We start from the raw sequence: 18,216 nt of genomic DNA on the forward strand, positions 1-18,216 counted from the left end.
CTCTCTCTCTCTCTCTCTCTCTCTCTCTCTCTCTCTCTCTCTCTCTCTCTCTCTCTCTCTCTCTCTGAAGTTAAAATTACTAACGATGCTTTCCATTTTGTGTTTTCTCATAGGCGTAAGAAATTCGAGGAAGAACTCAACAGAATGCTGTGGAAAGTTGACTACAGGGAAGTAAATTTCAAAGGCTTCAAAAAATTTGGAAGCTTGGTAAGGCAAACATGATACTGTAGTTCAGATGTCGTTCCGCTGTTTTAGTCGTTGTTATGTGTGGCGACTTGAATTACAAATGTACTTCATTACACCATGGGGAGTACCGGGGAGTGTCAGTTTCATCTAGTCCGGTGCCAAGCGAGCTGAGTACACGTGCAGGGAACCACTCTAGATTTTCGTTTTTGCTCGTTTCCTTTCGTTAGCAGGAGCTCTGTCTTTCCAATAGACACCTATCAGTTTGCTAGTAGCAATCAGGAACTAAAACACCCCCATAGCATACGAAACTCATGCTTTTAATTGAAACGCCCTCCCCTATCGAAAATTTTGAAGTGCGTAAAATTAAACGACGAATTTGAGGGTTAACTTCCCGAAGAAACGATGGTTGCTTAAAGGGACGGGGTCGTCTGGTCTGCGACTGCGCGTATGAGACCTATACAACGGGTATGTTGCTATACACAACATATCCAAACATCCCTTGAGCATATCCAAACTGTTGAAATGGCGGCTGTGCTGAAACAGGTGATCACGGCCGAACGCAACCAAAGTTTATTTGGCAAAGTCTAGCAGTGTTTGGAAAGCTACAAGCTTATAAACTATGAACACGCACCAAATGATTAATGTTTGCTTGGCATTCATTGCAAGTCTTTGGGAGAGGCAACGTTGGTTTTCACCGTGATGTGTTCGCTAGGTGACTGGGTGCCGTACGCTGTGGGTTCAAAAAATCAAATTGAAAATCTACTGAATTCTCAACAATATAAAAGTCGCATAGCCGCAGACGGGACGATCCCCTCCCTTTAAAGGGCGGTGGTCGTCGGAACGGCGCTCAAAGGTCGCTAGGGACCCCTACGACCGATATAAACACTGTATCCAAGCTACGTTGGCGATTGATGAAAGTTAAAACATGTTTGTCTTAATGTACATCGTAAAATTTAAATGTTGCAGCTATTTTGATATGATGCATCTATATATAGTGCATGAAATACATTGTTTGTAAACAAGAAAGTCGCACATGCGCAGTTCCGACGACCACTTCCCTTTAAACGGGTCCTTGAAAGTTTGAACTGCTGACAGATTTAGAAGGACATGTAGTTTCAAAACAATATCTGAATGTTGATCAGGTACTACACACTTATCCATGGCGTATTTTGTTGCATTTAGTTGCAACGGCGCACGCGCACATAGGTGCACGAAAAAATAACTGTCCCTCCTTGATTGAATGAGTTTTCTTTGTAAGGCACGTATTTTACTTACTCACTGCTCTTTATTATTTGTGTTTGTTTTGTTTTAATTTAATTATAGACAGTCAAAGCGACAGTCCAATATTGTATTAAGTTTTCTTGGTTCAGGCAAATCCGTATAAGCTTATAGCCCCTGACGTATGGGCGCACATAGGTGTCGCGTCGTAGCCCGCATCCGCATCAGCTTCGCGCACGAATGTAAAACCCCACCCAACTTCTAGCCCAGTCGCTAGTATGCTTGGGACACGTTATTAGTTGCTAAGCCTAACCAAGAAACCATCTCTCAAGAAGGGGGAAGCTTTTAATTACACGCACCAACTTGACTTGCTGTCTCATCTGCGTCTCAGAGTCAAATATTAGATCCAAATTCGGCATTAGAAAAAAGAAAGTACTGATGGCAGAGTTGCAAGAATCCATGCGATGTAAATTCCTCTTTTTTCAGAGGGGTAGGTTGAAACGGATAATCCGATGTATCGTATGTTAAGATCTCAGGCTTAACAATTATGCGATACGGCAGCACAGGCGCTTCGAGTTGCCAATATGGTATATACGCAAGAAGAGTATATTTTTTGCATTATTTCACACTGAACTCTCCAGGCACCCAGGTATAGGCTGACCTTAATTTGATCATTCAAAGAAAGATATGTCAGCCTGTTTAGAACGCTTCCAGTTACATCTGATTCATCGCCTTTGATATGGATACTGAAAATATTGTACGTTAATTGGGGATCAGTACGTGGAAACCCTCTAAATCTCTTGTCCAAAATTTGCATTTGGTCAGCATACCAGTATTCGTGTTGTATATTAGATAATTATGTCTTTTTTATTAAGGCGCTCAATATTATTAAAATCTCATATAGATTAGATCTTTCTCATTTGTGTCTCGTGCCAGGCGAGTAGTTTGACCATGTTCAGCCACGGGAGTAGGCCATTTCGGAGGTCAGAAAGTGTTGCGAATTCGATAGCATCCGAACAGAAGTTTACAACAAGAGGCGTATATAGGGACAAGTTGGTAGCCATCAAATACATAAATAAAGACGCCATCACCATTGATAGAAACACGCTCCTGGAGTTGAAAGTGGTAAGCAGCGCATCATCTATTGCTTCCCTTGATACGTTGGTGAAAACATCACTTACATGCCTAGAGGAAGTCGGTCATCCGTGTTATAGCCAATCACTGATTTTCACTCAGGGCCACACAAAAAAGTGCGCCACCAAAGCTGTGTGGCGGTGATGACTTTTCATATGTAAAAATGGCTAACACGGCCCTGTACCTGTCGTGTTTTCGCTCCCAGAGACTCGCAAAAATGAGCACGGGCAGTTCCGTTTCTTAATTACACAACTGCCACTTTTATCGCTTGAAATGCTGTAACTCTTCTGGCTCGACGGACTGTTTTCAGAAATCATCACATACAATATACGGATACACGTACATGCAAATTTGCCGTGGTCGAGTTACTAGTACTTTCTTTATTGCCAGTTTCTCCCTTCCTTTGTCAGATGCGCGAAATGACCCATGTTAACACGGTCCAGTTTGCCGGTCTCTGTCCAGACGCACCGAACATTTGCATTCTGACTCATTACTGCTCGAGGGGCAGCCTCCAGGTGAGTTCGCCTGATAACTTCGTTGGAGAGAGCAGTATTACACGAATGGTATCACCGATGAGATTGTACCGACAAGGTTGATAGATGTGGTACTTTTCCACCATAATGCTAAGATAGTTTAATTGGATTAGATTGAGGTCAGAGAATTTTGCCTCGGCATAAGGGAGCGTTCAGTTTTTACGGCCTGGGGGGGGCCGGCAAAATCTTGTCGCCGGTGTTCAAAAAAATATAGACCCCCCTGCATTTTTTGTGAAAAAAGATGACCCCCCCCTTTGTCAGACGAAAAAAATGGATGACCCCCCCCCCTGAAAAATAACCAAAAACCATATGTCAAATTTACCCGCATGGTTTGGATTTGAACTCCGGTACGCGGCGCACTTTATTCGATGCCAGTGCACAAACTTCTCAGCCACATCCATTGAAACGTCTGTTAATTAGGACGACTGTAAGGCAATTTTAACTTCATTTCCATAGACAATTCATGTCCATGGGCATTGTATAAAGTAAACTTTATTGGAGTGGTTCGCCAAAGGCAGCCCTCCGGTTAAGAGGGTCATGGGCCATTACGTAAAGTCAACTTTATTCTAGTGGGCCACCAAAGGTGGCACGCCGGTAAAGAGGGTCGATCATAGCTATTGCATAAAGTAGACTTTACTGGACAGGGCCGCTGAAGGCGCGCGGCCATCACCATTATTCAGTGCATGATCCCAGGGGTCCCTCAAAAATGTTTCTAATACAAGCCGCGGCTTCAATTGGGAATTTTACGGTAAGATTGCCGTGGGGTATTACATAAAGTCTATTTATTGCAGTGGGCCGCCGCAGGCGGCCCGCCGGTAAAGAGGGTCAATCATGGCCATTGCATGAAGTAAACCTAATTGGAGTGGGCCGCCAAAGGCGTCTGCCCGTTAAGAGGGTCATGGGTAATACATAATGTATATTTATTGTAGTGGGCCGCCGAAGGCGGCCCGCCGGTAAAGAGGGTCGATCATGGCCATGGCATAAAGTGAACTTTATTGTTGGTATTATGTTTTTGAAAATGTGGTGAACCCCCCCTTTCCTACCAGTGAAAAAAGCGATGACCCCCCCCCCTTTGCGGATTCCAAAATTATGATGACCCCCCCTTGGATTTTGCCGGCCCCCCCCCCGGCCGTAAAAACTGAACGGTACCTAAATAGGCTCATTTGTCTTACCTTCCATCACGGCCAGTGTCCTCTCATCTCTTGAAGAGAGAACACCAGGCGCAGAATATAGGGTGTTCAACAGATGAAGTGAGGGGATCTCCTGCCGTTTTAATCAAATTGCCCGACTCTTCATATGGATGTCGTTTATCCGGTAGCATACCAAGAGAACAGTGTCGCTTCTAATCTATCGTTAACTCTTTGCTGTGCATGTGCTTTGCTGTGCATAGCATACTTAGATATTATGTGAAATGGAAAATTGAACCAACCCATTTTACCCATGTCACGTTGTCTTGTTACTGTGTATTGAGTGTTCAGTACATGTGAGCGTGCCTTATTTTACTGTTGTCACGGGCCTATGTCTGCACCAACACTGTCATATGACTTCCGTAATTGGCACCTGTGTTTTTGGATTCTCGTATGTGCAGTTGCATGAGTATCGACATGGCACGGACATACCACTAAATTTTACGCCATTGGTGTTTGGTGGCATTTAGCAATCATGCCCATGGTATACTAACTGGAAGATTTCAGCTGCCGGCGAATTTACTGTTAATTTCACAATGCTGATGCACATCTCTATTTCGATGTCTTTCAACTTTTGAAGGATGTCTTGGAGAATGACGACATCAAGTTGGACTGGCTCTTCAAGACGTCACTCCTGTCCGACATCGTCATGGTATGAATGCAATAAAGAATAAAGTACTTAGAAAGAGTGAAGTAAAGTCGATATATCAAGATATAAGTAAATTATATTTGCTACTGGCAAGGACTTTTCGATTTTCAAAAACTAAGACGGTGAAATTATTTCTTGTTCAAAGCGCTTCAAAATGAGCCCCCACAAGTGGTAGATCAGAAAAGAGTTGGAAAAGTTTGAGAGTCCAAATACTAGTATCTGTCCCCGAGGCGCATTCTACGTCAATTCAAGATGATACGCACTTTAGATCGCTTTAAACTGTACGGCTCGAACGGAGCCCTGTAATTTGTTCTTACGACGCTCTTCGGTTCCTCAAGGAGTAGGGTGCCAGGGATCAACAAAAGTATAGCTTTGCGGATGATTAATGAATCTTTATTTCGTCAACACCATTTATACAGAAGTGCAAGTAATGATGAAAGGACTATTCTTAGTCCAATTATAGTTCAATATTATGCGTTCAAATTTATCCAATTTAACAACATAAAACATATCGGCTCTTGAAATTTTCAATAGAAATTACACGGCTCTAAAGTGACGAGCCAATGTTGAGACTGACCATCCAGGCGTGCATGCGCATCTGCCCTGGTTAAAGGGAGTGGGGTCGTCGAATCTCTGCTCAAAGGTTGCCAGAGACCGACGATCGATGTGAACACTGTATTGATGAAAATTAAAACATGTTTGTTAACGATGAATGTCGTAAAATTTAAATGTTGCAGTTATATTGACGTCATGCATTCAGATATAATGCATGAAATAAATTGTTTGTAAACAACAAAGCCGCACAGCGCAGTTCCGACGACCCCTCCCTTTAAGGTAGAACGCACCTCGGGGACAGACATTCGGACTCTCAAACTTTTACAATTCTCTTCTGATATACCACATGTTGGGGTTCATTTTAAAGCTCTTGGTGAAAGAAAACTTTTCACCGGCCTAGTTTTTCGAAATTCGAAAATTTTCTTTTTTCTCCATAGAGTTAACACAGGGATGGCGGCCATTTTGAATTTCAAATATCGGTAAATCTTGGGTAATTTCTTTCTCTAGTACCAAAATTTGCACGGTGACCCCCTATTTTTATTCCTGATTTTGAAAGAGAATGATTGAAAGATTCCTTGAGGAAAGTTAGAGCAAAAGTTTAAGTGTTTCACTTTCGAGGTGCATACTACCTTAAGTGATTCTGTGAATGCCGCGTTTCTTCGGTACGTCAATAACACCTTCCAAAAGTGTTTTAATGGATTCTTCCTGCAGGGAATGGAGTATATTCATGGTTCTGAGATTGTTTCCCACGGTCGTTTGAAATCCCCGAACTGCGTGATTGACAGTCGTTGGACTTTGAAAATAACCGACTACGGACTGAGTAGCCTCCGGGAAAACCAACAAGAGGACGCCGGTGAATACGCCAAATATGCACGTAAGCAAGGATGCTTCATCAGTTCCCATTCAAGCAGCTACTTTGTGGTTGCTGTTTTCAATCGTAAGTTTGTAATAATTTTGCTGTTTTGTTTCCGACGACGTTGATGGTAGATGCTGCTCAATAAAAGGTCAGTTTACGTCACAGATCCCTGTTGAATAGCTTGAGTTTCGAAAAGACACAGGTTGTCTTCGTCCGATAAAGCTAATTATTGTCCAGGTCCTATTATGATTAGAAAATGTGAATGATCAGCCCCTCCCCGCCGTCCATGAATCCTAGCCCTGGGTTCCACAGGCGCGGAGGTCGAGGCCGGCGGCATTTGTGTACTGTGACGCTTCTATGGCCTCTCACACAAGCGCGGCCTCGAACTCCTCGCCTATGGAACCCAGGGCTATATGATTCCCAGTTTGGTTTGCTAACACACTTACTTATAACTAAGTCGAAATCACTATTCTATTGTTCAACACTGTTTATTTTCGGTTAATTTGTAAAATCGTCATTGAAAATACTAATTTAAGCACTAAATACAGTGTTACACTAGTATTCTTCAAACGAACACAAGGTAAAGAAATAATACATCATTATGATAACATCCACGGCAAAAATAGTAGGTTTCCCATCCTATATGTCTCTTGCAAACATTATTCGGTGCTGCATTTGCTCATTTTTCTGGGTTTTTTTTTAGTTTTTCTTGCTTCGTTTTTGTAGCTCAAATGATACAACTAAGGGCATGAAAACTAACAAAAACAGGAAAATTCCATGTGTATGTATTCATTCAGCGGCAATTCTGACACAATGATTATGATGAACTTCACTGCTTGTATATGGGCAGATGTAACCTGTTGGTGTGCCATGCGTTGCCATGGCACTAATATATTTTTTTATATTTAATGATGTTTTCAAAGGGGAAAAGGACTGGCGTCGTCAGTGTAGATCGCGAGGATGAGTGAAAAAACTTACTGTTTTTGATCTAATAATGCTAACATTTCACACTAAGGTGTTGTTACCAAATTTCTCTTTATCTGTGGATAAGATGGCTCCTGCGCTGATTGACTGCAGGTCTATTTGACACACGCAGCATGAGCAAAATTCTGTTCACAGCGTTGCTACTCGAATACAAGTTTTTTTGCGATCTCGCTCGAATCTTAGCGTCATTATAATAACAACGTGGGAAGATCGGCCTGCGGCAACTGGTTATTCCCACGTACAAGATCTCAGCCTCTCATTGGAATCAGACACCCGTTGATATTTGTTCGCCACCTGAGGAATATTGCCACTCCCAAATGCGCACGAGAGGCGTGCCCGTATCAAAGAATTTGTAAAGTTCTATTGAACATCACGGTTTTAGGCCTTTTATAATGCATCCTGTCCGATTCTTACTAATACAATCGGCTGAAAAAATATTGAACCGTTTTTCGCAGTTATCACTAAAGGCGTCTACTCGTAATCGCAATGCATCGCTGAGAATATTGTAATTTCAGTTTTCTGAGATATAGGATAATCCCAGCGGGGAACAAGGATGTGGGTAATATTAAAAGAGCTGTATTAAATAATGGAATACACCGTATGACAGGCTATCACACGAGGTCTCCAAAACATCTCTATATGTCAGATTTGTATTAAGCCTAACTAAAGGTGTGTTGACCTACATGAACCATGTTACGTGTATTTACTGATTGATGTGTGCTAGAACATTATTGGCATCGCGATTCATTTTTTGTAGGAATGCTGTGGACAGCTCCTGAACTTTTGCGGTCTCCGTCACCGGTCCTGAAGGGCACCCAAAAGGGGGATGTCTATAGTTTTGCGATCATACTACGGGAAACACTGACAAGAAGCGGGCCTTTCGACACCAGCTCCATAACACCTCAAGTTCTTCTTTTTTCCCATATTCGCTTTTATGATTTTGCACCATTTTAGTGTCATTTTCAAGTTATTTCTCTACTTCTGAAAGTATGTTGAAACACCTACCGTTTGGTAATACAGATGAGTGTCTATGCAAATTAAATGGTGCTAAATGAATTGCTATTGTTTACATTGGAATTCTAGTCCGGACAAGAATCCACTTGTCAACGATAACAACGCAGTTTGCACACGTAAAAGCTGAGGTGTGTATAAGGCTGCGTATCTCAACATGCTTTACAGGCAGAATTAGAAATTGCAGTTGACATTAAAAACAAAAATTGTAAAACAGACTCATTAAAAGTTTTACAGCTACTTGGCCATGCAACCCTTTGTCACGTGATCAAGTGATCAAATTGTATGTTTTAGCAACACAGAGGTCGCAATTGCCAGTCATTTCTCGTATTTTGTCTTCCGTTCGTTTATACCATCTTGCATTTCAGTTGAACTTTACGAATACCTCACAGTGAAATTTGGCTAGAACATTTCGAATAAAACACTAATTATGACGTAACACAGATCCTGTAATTCATTGCAGCGTATGTATGAATGAAATCATTATATTTACAGCCTTGCGTGTATTTCAGACAGTCTATTATTCAGATTCATTTATTTATGCTCTAAGCCTTCGTATACCCGAATGGATGTGAACACGAGACATATTTAAGCAATAATGTACCCCTTCCGGCCTATAATGGACGAAACCAAGCTTTGCGCAACATAATCTACGAGAAGTTTACTTGAGTCCATTATGGGCCGGAAGGGGTACATTATTGCTATTATTTTACAGTTTTGGCGATGCCAGTGAATTTGTAGATGTCGGAAAACATCTTGGCTACAATGATGGATAATCGGATACATTATCAGTAATAATCTTAGGGTATGACGTCATAAAATTCACTCGTATTGACAAAGCTATAATATAACAAAATTTACACCGTAGGTCCATTCAGTCTTTCTAGAAATCGTTGAACGGATTAAAATTGGAGGCTCTGAACCGTTCCGCCCGAGCATCGTTATGATCCCCTCGTTGAACACGGAACAGTCGGGAATTTCAGAAATAGTGGAAGAGTCCTGGGACGAGGATGCAAGCAAACGACCTACTTTTAAAGAAATAAAAGCTAAATTGAAACAAATAACAAGAGGAAAGTAAGCGGACAAACATAATTATCTATTCTCTTTCCCCGAGTCATCTTTGTTTTGTATGTATAGATGGATAGATGGATGGATGGATGGATGGATGGATGGATGGATGGATGGAAGGGTGGGTGGGTGGATGGATGGGTGGGTGAATGCACACATGTATGTCATGTCTATCATTTAAAAAAAAACACCAAAAATCCCGATGGCTGAGTTTAAAATGTCTATACACTTTTTCCCCTCGGAAGCATTGTTTATCTCGATATACTGGGTTATGCGCCCAAATTACTACTTTATTTATCATGATAAATTACTGGATTATAGTAAACATGTTTGTAAAACGAGCCTGGGTTTTGACAGTGTTTGCCTTTAATTAGCTATCCCTTTCTATCTCTGTAATGTATGTCAAAGAAAACATTCAAATTGTTATGTACCATGAATAATAAATCCATGTACTGCTCGCTCGGCACCGTGCTCTCATGAGCACTTCCGGTAAATATTGCTCTTGTCATGCTCAGAAATACAAACATCATGGACAACATTCTGAGTATGATGGAGAAGTATGCCAACAATCTGGAAGAGATTGTGGAAGAGAGAACACAGCAACTACTCGAGGAGAAGAGGAAGACGGACAGGCTTCTTTACAGCATGTTGCCGAAGTGAGTGTCCAGGTGTATATTTATACGTTCTTCGCTGAAGTAAGCAAGTCGGTATGTGAGGGCGGTTCCCCTATTACCAAAAAAAGACATTTCCCACCCACATTTGGGTCTAGGGTTAGGGATTGGTCTAGAGTATTTGTCAGGATGGTAAAATGCCCCGATGGAGGGAGTTAACTGGTCTGAAACACCAATAAGTTACCCAAGCCCCTCTTACGGTATGAGGAAGGTTAACCTACGAAATTTGTACATCCGGACATCCTTAGGGTCTAGGGTGAAGAATTGGGTTAGGGCACAGTCAATTTAACCACGTGAAGGGTCTGTGGTTAGGGTATTGCGTCCGATCGATAAATGTCCTTCGGCAATGGTCGTACAACAAACTTAGTCTTCGCTCCTCTCCCTCCCCCCTCCCCTCGCCTGGGCACCGTCAACCGCCTTACAACAGCGTGGCCCATCGGTATCAGGCCAAGCTTTGGTATACAGAAATGCAACCAGTGTATCGCGAGGTGTATTGTGTACGAGTTCAAGCACAATGTTTTACCACCAAATTATCTAAATGAAGGTAGACTGATTACTTCAGAGGCTGCCGTGGTTTTACAACAAGGACCAACATAAATTTAACAGCGACATTCTTATTTGTACCGTCCAGCTACTTTCCGAAACGACACAACCGTGTTTCTCACTTAATTTAGAAAGAAGTCACTACTCATTTCCTCACATTACAATACTTTTGATGCAAACTGGATATTTTTATGAGGTAATTTGTTTATTGCATTTCAAGGCCTCCGGCCCATCTGCAGAGGAGTTACACGTCAAAAAATGTAAATAAATTAAAACTTTCAAATTTACAATACAAAAATAAACCAATCCGTAATTAACAATTTCTATATCAAGGATTGTCTACATTTAACTTACAAAGTAATTCTTTTCGCAACTGACAAGCTTTAAACAGAAAAATACCAAGCTTACGCAATACACGTTCATCGGTAGAACGTAATAAACGCTGAAACTTACATATATTTGGATGAATACAGATATCTTCAGGTAAGTACAATGATCTGATATTATGATAAGTGGGACATTCAAACAAAAAATGAAACTCATCTTCGACTTTGTTAGAATTACACATTTCACAAAATCTTTCAGTTGAAACTAACCCACATGTCTACCTTTTTCTATATTTAAAGGAAGGCATGAAACAACGGAAGCATGCTATTGTTTGGCGGATTTTAAAATTAATATTTAAAGAAATGTATTTCTCTGGTTCAAGGGCGCTCTTAAACTCAATATATGTACGCATTTTATTTATTTTCATAATGTTTCCCCGCCATTGTTGCTTGCAAATATCTTTTACCCTTTTCTCAAAATCACTTAAAAACATTTCTTTGTTACCAACCTCCTGTGCCAGCCATACAAAGCCAAAACCATAAGAATATAAAATATTCTTAATTGATGTAACCCAGTTATGCCTCCCTAATTCATCAAGTTGGAAAAGCATGACATATGCTTGGCGTGGCAATCTTGAGGAGGGTAGTTCTAACAACCTTAACCAAAACTTAATACAGCGTTTCAGAGAGTACACAAAAATAGGAAATCTGCCACATTCTCCTACAACAGCTTCATTTGTTGCACTTGGTGGCAAACCTAAAAAGGCCCTACACCACTTTCTTTGAATTTGTTCAAGTTTTTCATAACGTTGGAAGCCCCATATTTCAGAAGCGTAAATCATAATTGGTAAGATAGTTGTGTCAAAAAGCATAAAATGTGTGTTACATGGCAATCCTCCAATTTTTTTTGTCGCAACAGATAGCATGGCTAGAGTTTTATTAGCTTGCTCCGCTAATGTAGAAACCGCTTTGCCCCATCTATTTCTAGAAGATAAAACAATACCTAGGTATTTATAATAGGAAACAACTTCAATATTTTGACCATTCAAAACCCACTTTTCTGTGCGAGCTCTATGACCTCCATTACGAAAAACAATTATTTTTGTCTTATTAATATTTACAGCCATTGACCATTTACTGCAAAATTCACCCAAAATATTATCAACTTCTGTAAGTTTACAACAGAGTCAGAGCATATTACAACATCATCAGCGTACAGCAGTGAAAATAAGTTGTACATATCTTGTGTTAATTGAATTCCAATGCTACCAGAGTTTTTTAACATGTCGTTCAATTCTTCAATAAAGAAAGTAAATAGTACAGGGCTAAGCATACATCCCTGCCTAACACCAGATGGACAATCAAAATAATTTGAAAGCTTAGACCCAGACTTTACACATGATTTCACATTAGAGTACATGGAGCGAAGAATGGAAAACATTTTACCTGAGACACCGAGAAGAGAAAGCTTATAAAGAAGTAAAGAATGATTCACACTGTCAAATGCCTTTGCAAAATCAACGAAAAGGCAATAAAATTCCCCACCCCTTACACTCAAATATTTTTGTATCATTGCGTGCAAAACAAAGATATTATCAACTGTGCTGTGATCTCTTCGAAAACCCGCTTGACAATCAGATCTTAATTCATTGAGTTCAGCCCATGATGTCAAACGCTCATTTAGAATTGAGGTAAACACTTTACCAAAACATTTAAAAGAGAAATACCCCGATAATTACCTGTATCATTTCTATTTCCCTTTTTAAACAGAGGAATAACAACACCTATAGCCCATTCTTCGGGAAAATAACCAGATTCAAAAATTCTATTAAACAAAACGTGTATAAAGGGAATAGTAACATCTGCTGAAAATTTCAAAATTCTCCAGGAATGCCATCAACTCCCGGTGATTTACAAGATTTTAATCTTTTCAGACTCGATGCGATTTCCTCAATAGAAATACTCTTGTTCAAAATATCGTCATCTTGAATACTGGTCGATGACGTGTCCATGCCATGTAAGAAATCATTTACAGTGTGTGTAAGATTTTCATCCCCGAAACTGTGTCACCACATTAGTATAATTTTTTTACATAATCATACCATTCCTTTAAGCTTATAGTATTTGCATTGCACTGACCACACATCTGACGACCCATCTTAAATGCATTGTCAAGTTTCTCTTGAACTAAATTTTGTTACACCCGTTTCTTGTTGCAACATGTTTCCTTAAAGTGTTTCTTTGCTGTAAAATAGTCCCCCAAAGCAACTGTAGAATTTGAATGTCTGAAAATTTTTAACTTATCATACATACACCGTTTTTTTGAAACACAAGTGTTGTCAAACCAGTCAGGCTGCTTGCGTTGTTTTCCTTTCAAATCTGACTGTGTACACTTCATGTCCTTTCCCGCTACTTGCAGTGCTGTTGTAAACTTAATAATAGCTGTGTCAATATCTAAGAAGTTATCTACAGAGTCATTTAAAAGAGTTTTCACTTGGTTTGAGGAAAGATTTTCTAAAAATACATCTCTGTAATTTTCACACCATTTGAAACGAGCAAGCTTTGTTGTGTTGTCATCAGAATCATTATCAAGTTGACCTACAAATGAAGACTCAACAACAGAAAATTTACATGACAATGGCATGTGGTCTGATTCTGTGCGAGATAGTATTTTGAAATCAACCAATGAGTCAAAAAGTACAGTCGATAAAATGACGTAATCAATAACACTTGCACCGGCATATGAAATACTCGTGAAATTGCCATCTTTATCTCCACCTGTTCGGCCATTTACAATGTGAATACCAGCTCGTTTGCATATGTCAATCAATACTCTACCTGCCGGTGTTACAACGGTGTCTTGGAATGTCGAGGTGTACAGAACGTATCTGAAATATAATCTAAATTATCTAGCACTGGAACATGAATGGTTGTGTCGTCAATGATGAAATCGTCAAGATGGCCGGTTCTCGCATTGAAATCACCTGTTAAAATAATTGGTTTTCGGAATCTACAGAGTGCACATTGACTAAAAACTCATCCAGGTTCTCAAAATCAACAAAGGGATTTTCAGGACGAAAATAACAGCAACCGAGAAGGACTCGTTTTTCCAGAGAAAATGAAGCCAATGGAAATTCAAGAAAACACAATTTTTCACATCACAATGAATACGGGTGACATTTCTAATACATTTGTTGACATAAATCGTCACACCTCCACTTGCTCTACCTCTATTTGAAAATCTTACAGCGGGGAAAGAAAATGAATTGTAGTTGGAAAGAAAATTGACATCGTCATCCTTTAAACAAAAAGTTTCCATAAGACAAATTATATCATAAGCTTTACAAAGTGATACAAAATCTGGATTACATAAATTTCTTTTTAATCCTCGGATATTCCACACTAACAGTGAATAGAAATTTTGACGATTACAGCTCTGACCTTGGCCACACCCCTAACTAGGCAAAGAAGCAGAAACTTTTACCGTGCGTTCGACGACTTGATTTTCTTCGTTCACGCTGAAAATACGCTTACTGTCCGAATCTTTGACAATGAGTTTATCATATTGAAGGTGCGCTTTCAATTCGCTATTTTCAGCCATGAGTGAACGACGATGATTCCATAACTTCGATCGAATACCACGGACTCGTCTTGTAAAATCTTCGCTGATGGTAATGCTACTGCCCTTTAACTTGAACGCGTTTCGGAGAACTTGTTCCTTGTCTTTGTAACTAGCGAATCTTGCAACGATAGGCTTGCAACCGCGAACAGATGGCGCGTTAGGAATTCGGTGTACGCGTTCAAAGACAATATTGCCACGTTGCTCGAGTTGATTTTCTACGATATTCTTAACTTTTTCTTCTGACTCTTCCCAACTTTCGTTGCCACGATCTTGAGGAACACCAAAGAAAATTAAATTACTTCTCCTGCTTCTGTTTTCAAGGTCGTCTTTCTCTCTTCTGATATCGTTGATAGCTTTCTTCATGTCGTCGAGAGTCGATTTGAGCGGGGCGGTTACATTTTCCCCGATACCCTCAGATCTGTTAGCGATACCATCGAAAGAATCACTGCTATATTTTAAATTTTCTAGTTCTGAAATTCTGTCCGACTCTTCCTGTAGTGCTCCTTTAAATCGTGTATATCCTCCTCGATGTTATCAACTCTCGATTGTAAAAGTCCGAAATTGTTTTTCATTACCTTCGTATCTTCTAAAATTGCGTCAAGTTTCTCATGAAGCGACGAAACATCTTCTTTTGTAGCAAGATCTGCTGCATGGCGTTTAGGTGGACCAGGGTTCCGTTCAACACTGCCTGCTACAACCAGCAGTGCCACAAGACATACCTTAATGGCCAGTAACATGTGGCAGTTGATTAGTGGTATACGCAAAGCGGCCATGTTTGGTGACTTCTTATGGCGAGAAGGCGCACCACCAGCAAAACATCCAATTTTCCGTCTATAAATTTCTAACTCCGTCCCCATATTGGACCATAGGCCTTTCTATGTTTTAAACTTTCCTCTTTGGTGACTTTTGAGTTTTCAGGAGCAAACCAAATGCGAAAATAACGGATTTGTGACGGAGCGGTAAACTTGACGTCCTCGCAGCGTGACTGCTTACGTAACTGGATATTAGTATGTGACAATATTAGCTTATTTGGTAATAGAATGAGCTTGGACTTTTTAAAAAATGACAATTTGTTGTTCAACGTTTTCGTCAAAATGAGATTTAGTTAATTAACCGTGTAAGTATTTCCTGCAAATTTCACATTTTTGTTGCTCTTTCTTTCTCAGAAGTGTTGCAGACCAACTAAAATCTGGTCGGAGAGTTGATCCCGAAACATACGATCACGTGACAATATTTTTCTCGGACATTGTCGGATTCACTCGGGTTTGTTTCGACAGTACGCCGATGCAGGTGAGGACCAGTTTGGTCCCTTTCCTTACCGTTGATCTGCAATTCCCAACCAACGCTTCGAGTTGCGCATTATTCCTGTAAGCCTCTCTCGTCCCTTTGCATCTGAAAAGTAACAACTAAAATATTCCCACGTTTGTCACGACAAATAAATCGTGCTGTAGCGTACGTAATTGCTACCCATTTTGGGAAGAACAGCGAACAGGCAAAAAGTCTAGGTTGAATAGTCATTCGAAGTTGGCGCCGAGAATTATGACTAGAGCCACCCACCGTCAGAAATATGATGTATTTTTGATGATTGCACTTGTGAGGTTTAAGCTACAGCGAGGGAATAATAAGAAGAAAGGCCACATATGACGTGAACGATGTAAAATTGCCTGAAACTGAAGGTTTTCTCTCAAATATGAGCGGATCTTTTAAGCCCCTTTTTCTGACTAAATCAAAATACATGCCATGCTGTAATTTGAGGACATGAGAGCAACACTTTTTTTTCTCAAAATTACTATCGTTTGGACAAAATCTGCATCTGCCTTTAAGAAAAACATTTCCCCATGACAATAGATTCTTCAAACAGTAAGAAAGAAATTATCCCCTCTGCAGATTTTTGACGCTTTCTATGGGTTTTTTCTCCACTCTGAAGGTTGTCGACTTGTTGAATGATCTGTACACGATCTTTGATGACTCTATTGTGAACTTCAACGTTTACAAGGTAAGTTATTCATCGTCATTTTTCACGCCGCGAGACTCTACAGATCTCTCTCGGCTACGATGTTATGTTTTGACGACAAGCGATACTCGGATAGGGAGGGATCTCGCATTGAGTGGAAAGTAGACTGCTGTCAGATGTTTCACAAACATTTGAAAGTCTTGTGAAATTGTTCACTGGCTTTGGTTCCTGAAATTATTGAAAGCCTTTCAGAGGTCATCTCGGTCTCACTTCGAAAAAGGCGAACATACGAATAAAGACTTCAACGATATGTACTGATTCAAGCCAGTCACTATACAAGAAATTTTATATCGATATGGACACATGGTATTTTAAAGATATACATGATAAAAACGTCGCAGATTTTCTACTTTTCAGTCCGAGTTGATAGTTCTCAGTATGTGGTTCACAAAAGTTTCAGTTATCCATTGCGCAAAATATAGATTGCTGAATGTACAAGTTCTACGAACAGAAAACGCACAGACGGGTGATGTTACGAAATGACATGTCGATCCCTTGTGTGAACACGGCGGGAGGTGGGGGGGGGGCGAAGATATGCTGGGAAACATAGTTCTGTGATCACATACCCAGCGCAGTTCAGTTTCACTGAGCTGAATAAAGTGTATATATGTCAGTGTTTATGTCTGTCTGTCTGTCTGTCTGTCTGTCTGCCTGTATGTTGTATGTATGTATGTATGTATGTATGTATGTATGTATGTATGTATGTATGTATGTATGTATGCATGCTCTTATATTTAATTACTTATTTACTGTTTAGGTTGAAACCATAGGTGATGCATACATGGTGGTATCTGGTCTACCTAGACGAAATGGCAAAGAGCATGCAGGAGTTATAGCTAATATGGCCTTGGATTTGCTCAGCAAAGTGACAACGTTTAAAATACGGCACCTTCCAGAGAAACAACTGCAGCTGAGGATTGGCGTTCACACTGGCGCATGCGCAGCTGGAGTGGTTGGATTGACTATGCCGCGGTATTGCTTGTTCGGTGACACAGTCAATATGGCATCCAGGATGGAATCCAATGGCAAAGGTATCTTTCCTGTTTTCCTACCATTCATGATCGTTAAAATTTCCCATAATCCCTCTCGAAAAGACAACGTCGAACTTATGTGGTGTGACAACCAACTGCAGTTGACAAAACATAGTATGGGCAGGTCAACATGCACATTAATGAACACGATGCTGCATACATACATACATACATACATACATAGATACATACATACATACATACATACATACATACATACATACATACATACATACATACATACATACATACATACATACATACATACATACATACATACATACATACATACATACATACATACATACATACATACATACATACATACATACATACATACTAAGAATTTACTGACAGATTTACTTACAGACTACTAGTTGTATTACCTACCTGTTTTCACTCCTGCTCACTGACTGATTTTCTTGCCTTCTTTATCCTTGTTTTCCTTAATTACTGACTTGTCTAATTATTTGCTATTACTAGCTGACAGGTTTACTTAATTAGTTACTTGCTTGCTTACTTAGCCTTTTCTTAGTTAATTATTTCTTATTTACTTACTTATTTACTTACTTAGTTGCTTGCTTGCTTGTTCACTTACTAATTACTCACTGACCTACTGACCTAAATA

The 18,216-nt window shown here is 40.0% G+C and overlaps 1 protein-coding gene across 1 annotated transcript in view; it reads left to right on the forward strand.

Annotated features, from left to right (window-relative positions):
* The window catches only part of LOC139146187 (atrial natriuretic peptide receptor 1-like), a 55,635-nt gene that overhangs the window by 36,449 nt on the left and 970 nt on the right, over positions 1-18,216 (forward strand). The window contains exons 11-21 of the mRNA XM_070717595.1: positions 114-207; positions 2,341-2,529; positions 2,949-3,053; positions 4,839-4,910; positions 6,174-6,336; positions 8,060-8,208; positions 9,182-9,387; positions 9,897-10,037; positions 15,710-15,833; positions 16,471-16,539; positions 17,315-17,588. Coding sequence (XP_070573696.1) covers positions 114-207; positions 2,341-2,529; positions 2,949-3,053; positions 4,839-4,910; positions 6,174-6,336; positions 8,060-8,208; positions 9,182-9,387; positions 9,897-10,037; positions 15,710-15,833; positions 16,471-16,539; positions 17,315-17,588 — 1,586 coding nt within the window. The remainder of the gene's footprint in view (positions 1-113; positions 208-2,340; positions 2,530-2,948; positions 3,054-4,838; positions 4,911-6,173; positions 6,337-8,059; positions 8,209-9,181; positions 9,388-9,896; positions 10,038-15,709; positions 15,834-16,470; positions 16,540-17,314; positions 17,589-18,216) is intronic.

Source organism: Ptychodera flava, chromosome 12 (genome assembly GCF_041260155.1).
Source record: "Ptychodera flava strain L36383 chromosome 12, AS_Pfla_20210202, whole genome shotgun sequence".
Classification (NCBI taxonomy): Eukaryota; Metazoa; Hemichordata; class Enteropneusta; family Ptychoderidae; genus Ptychodera; species Ptychodera flava.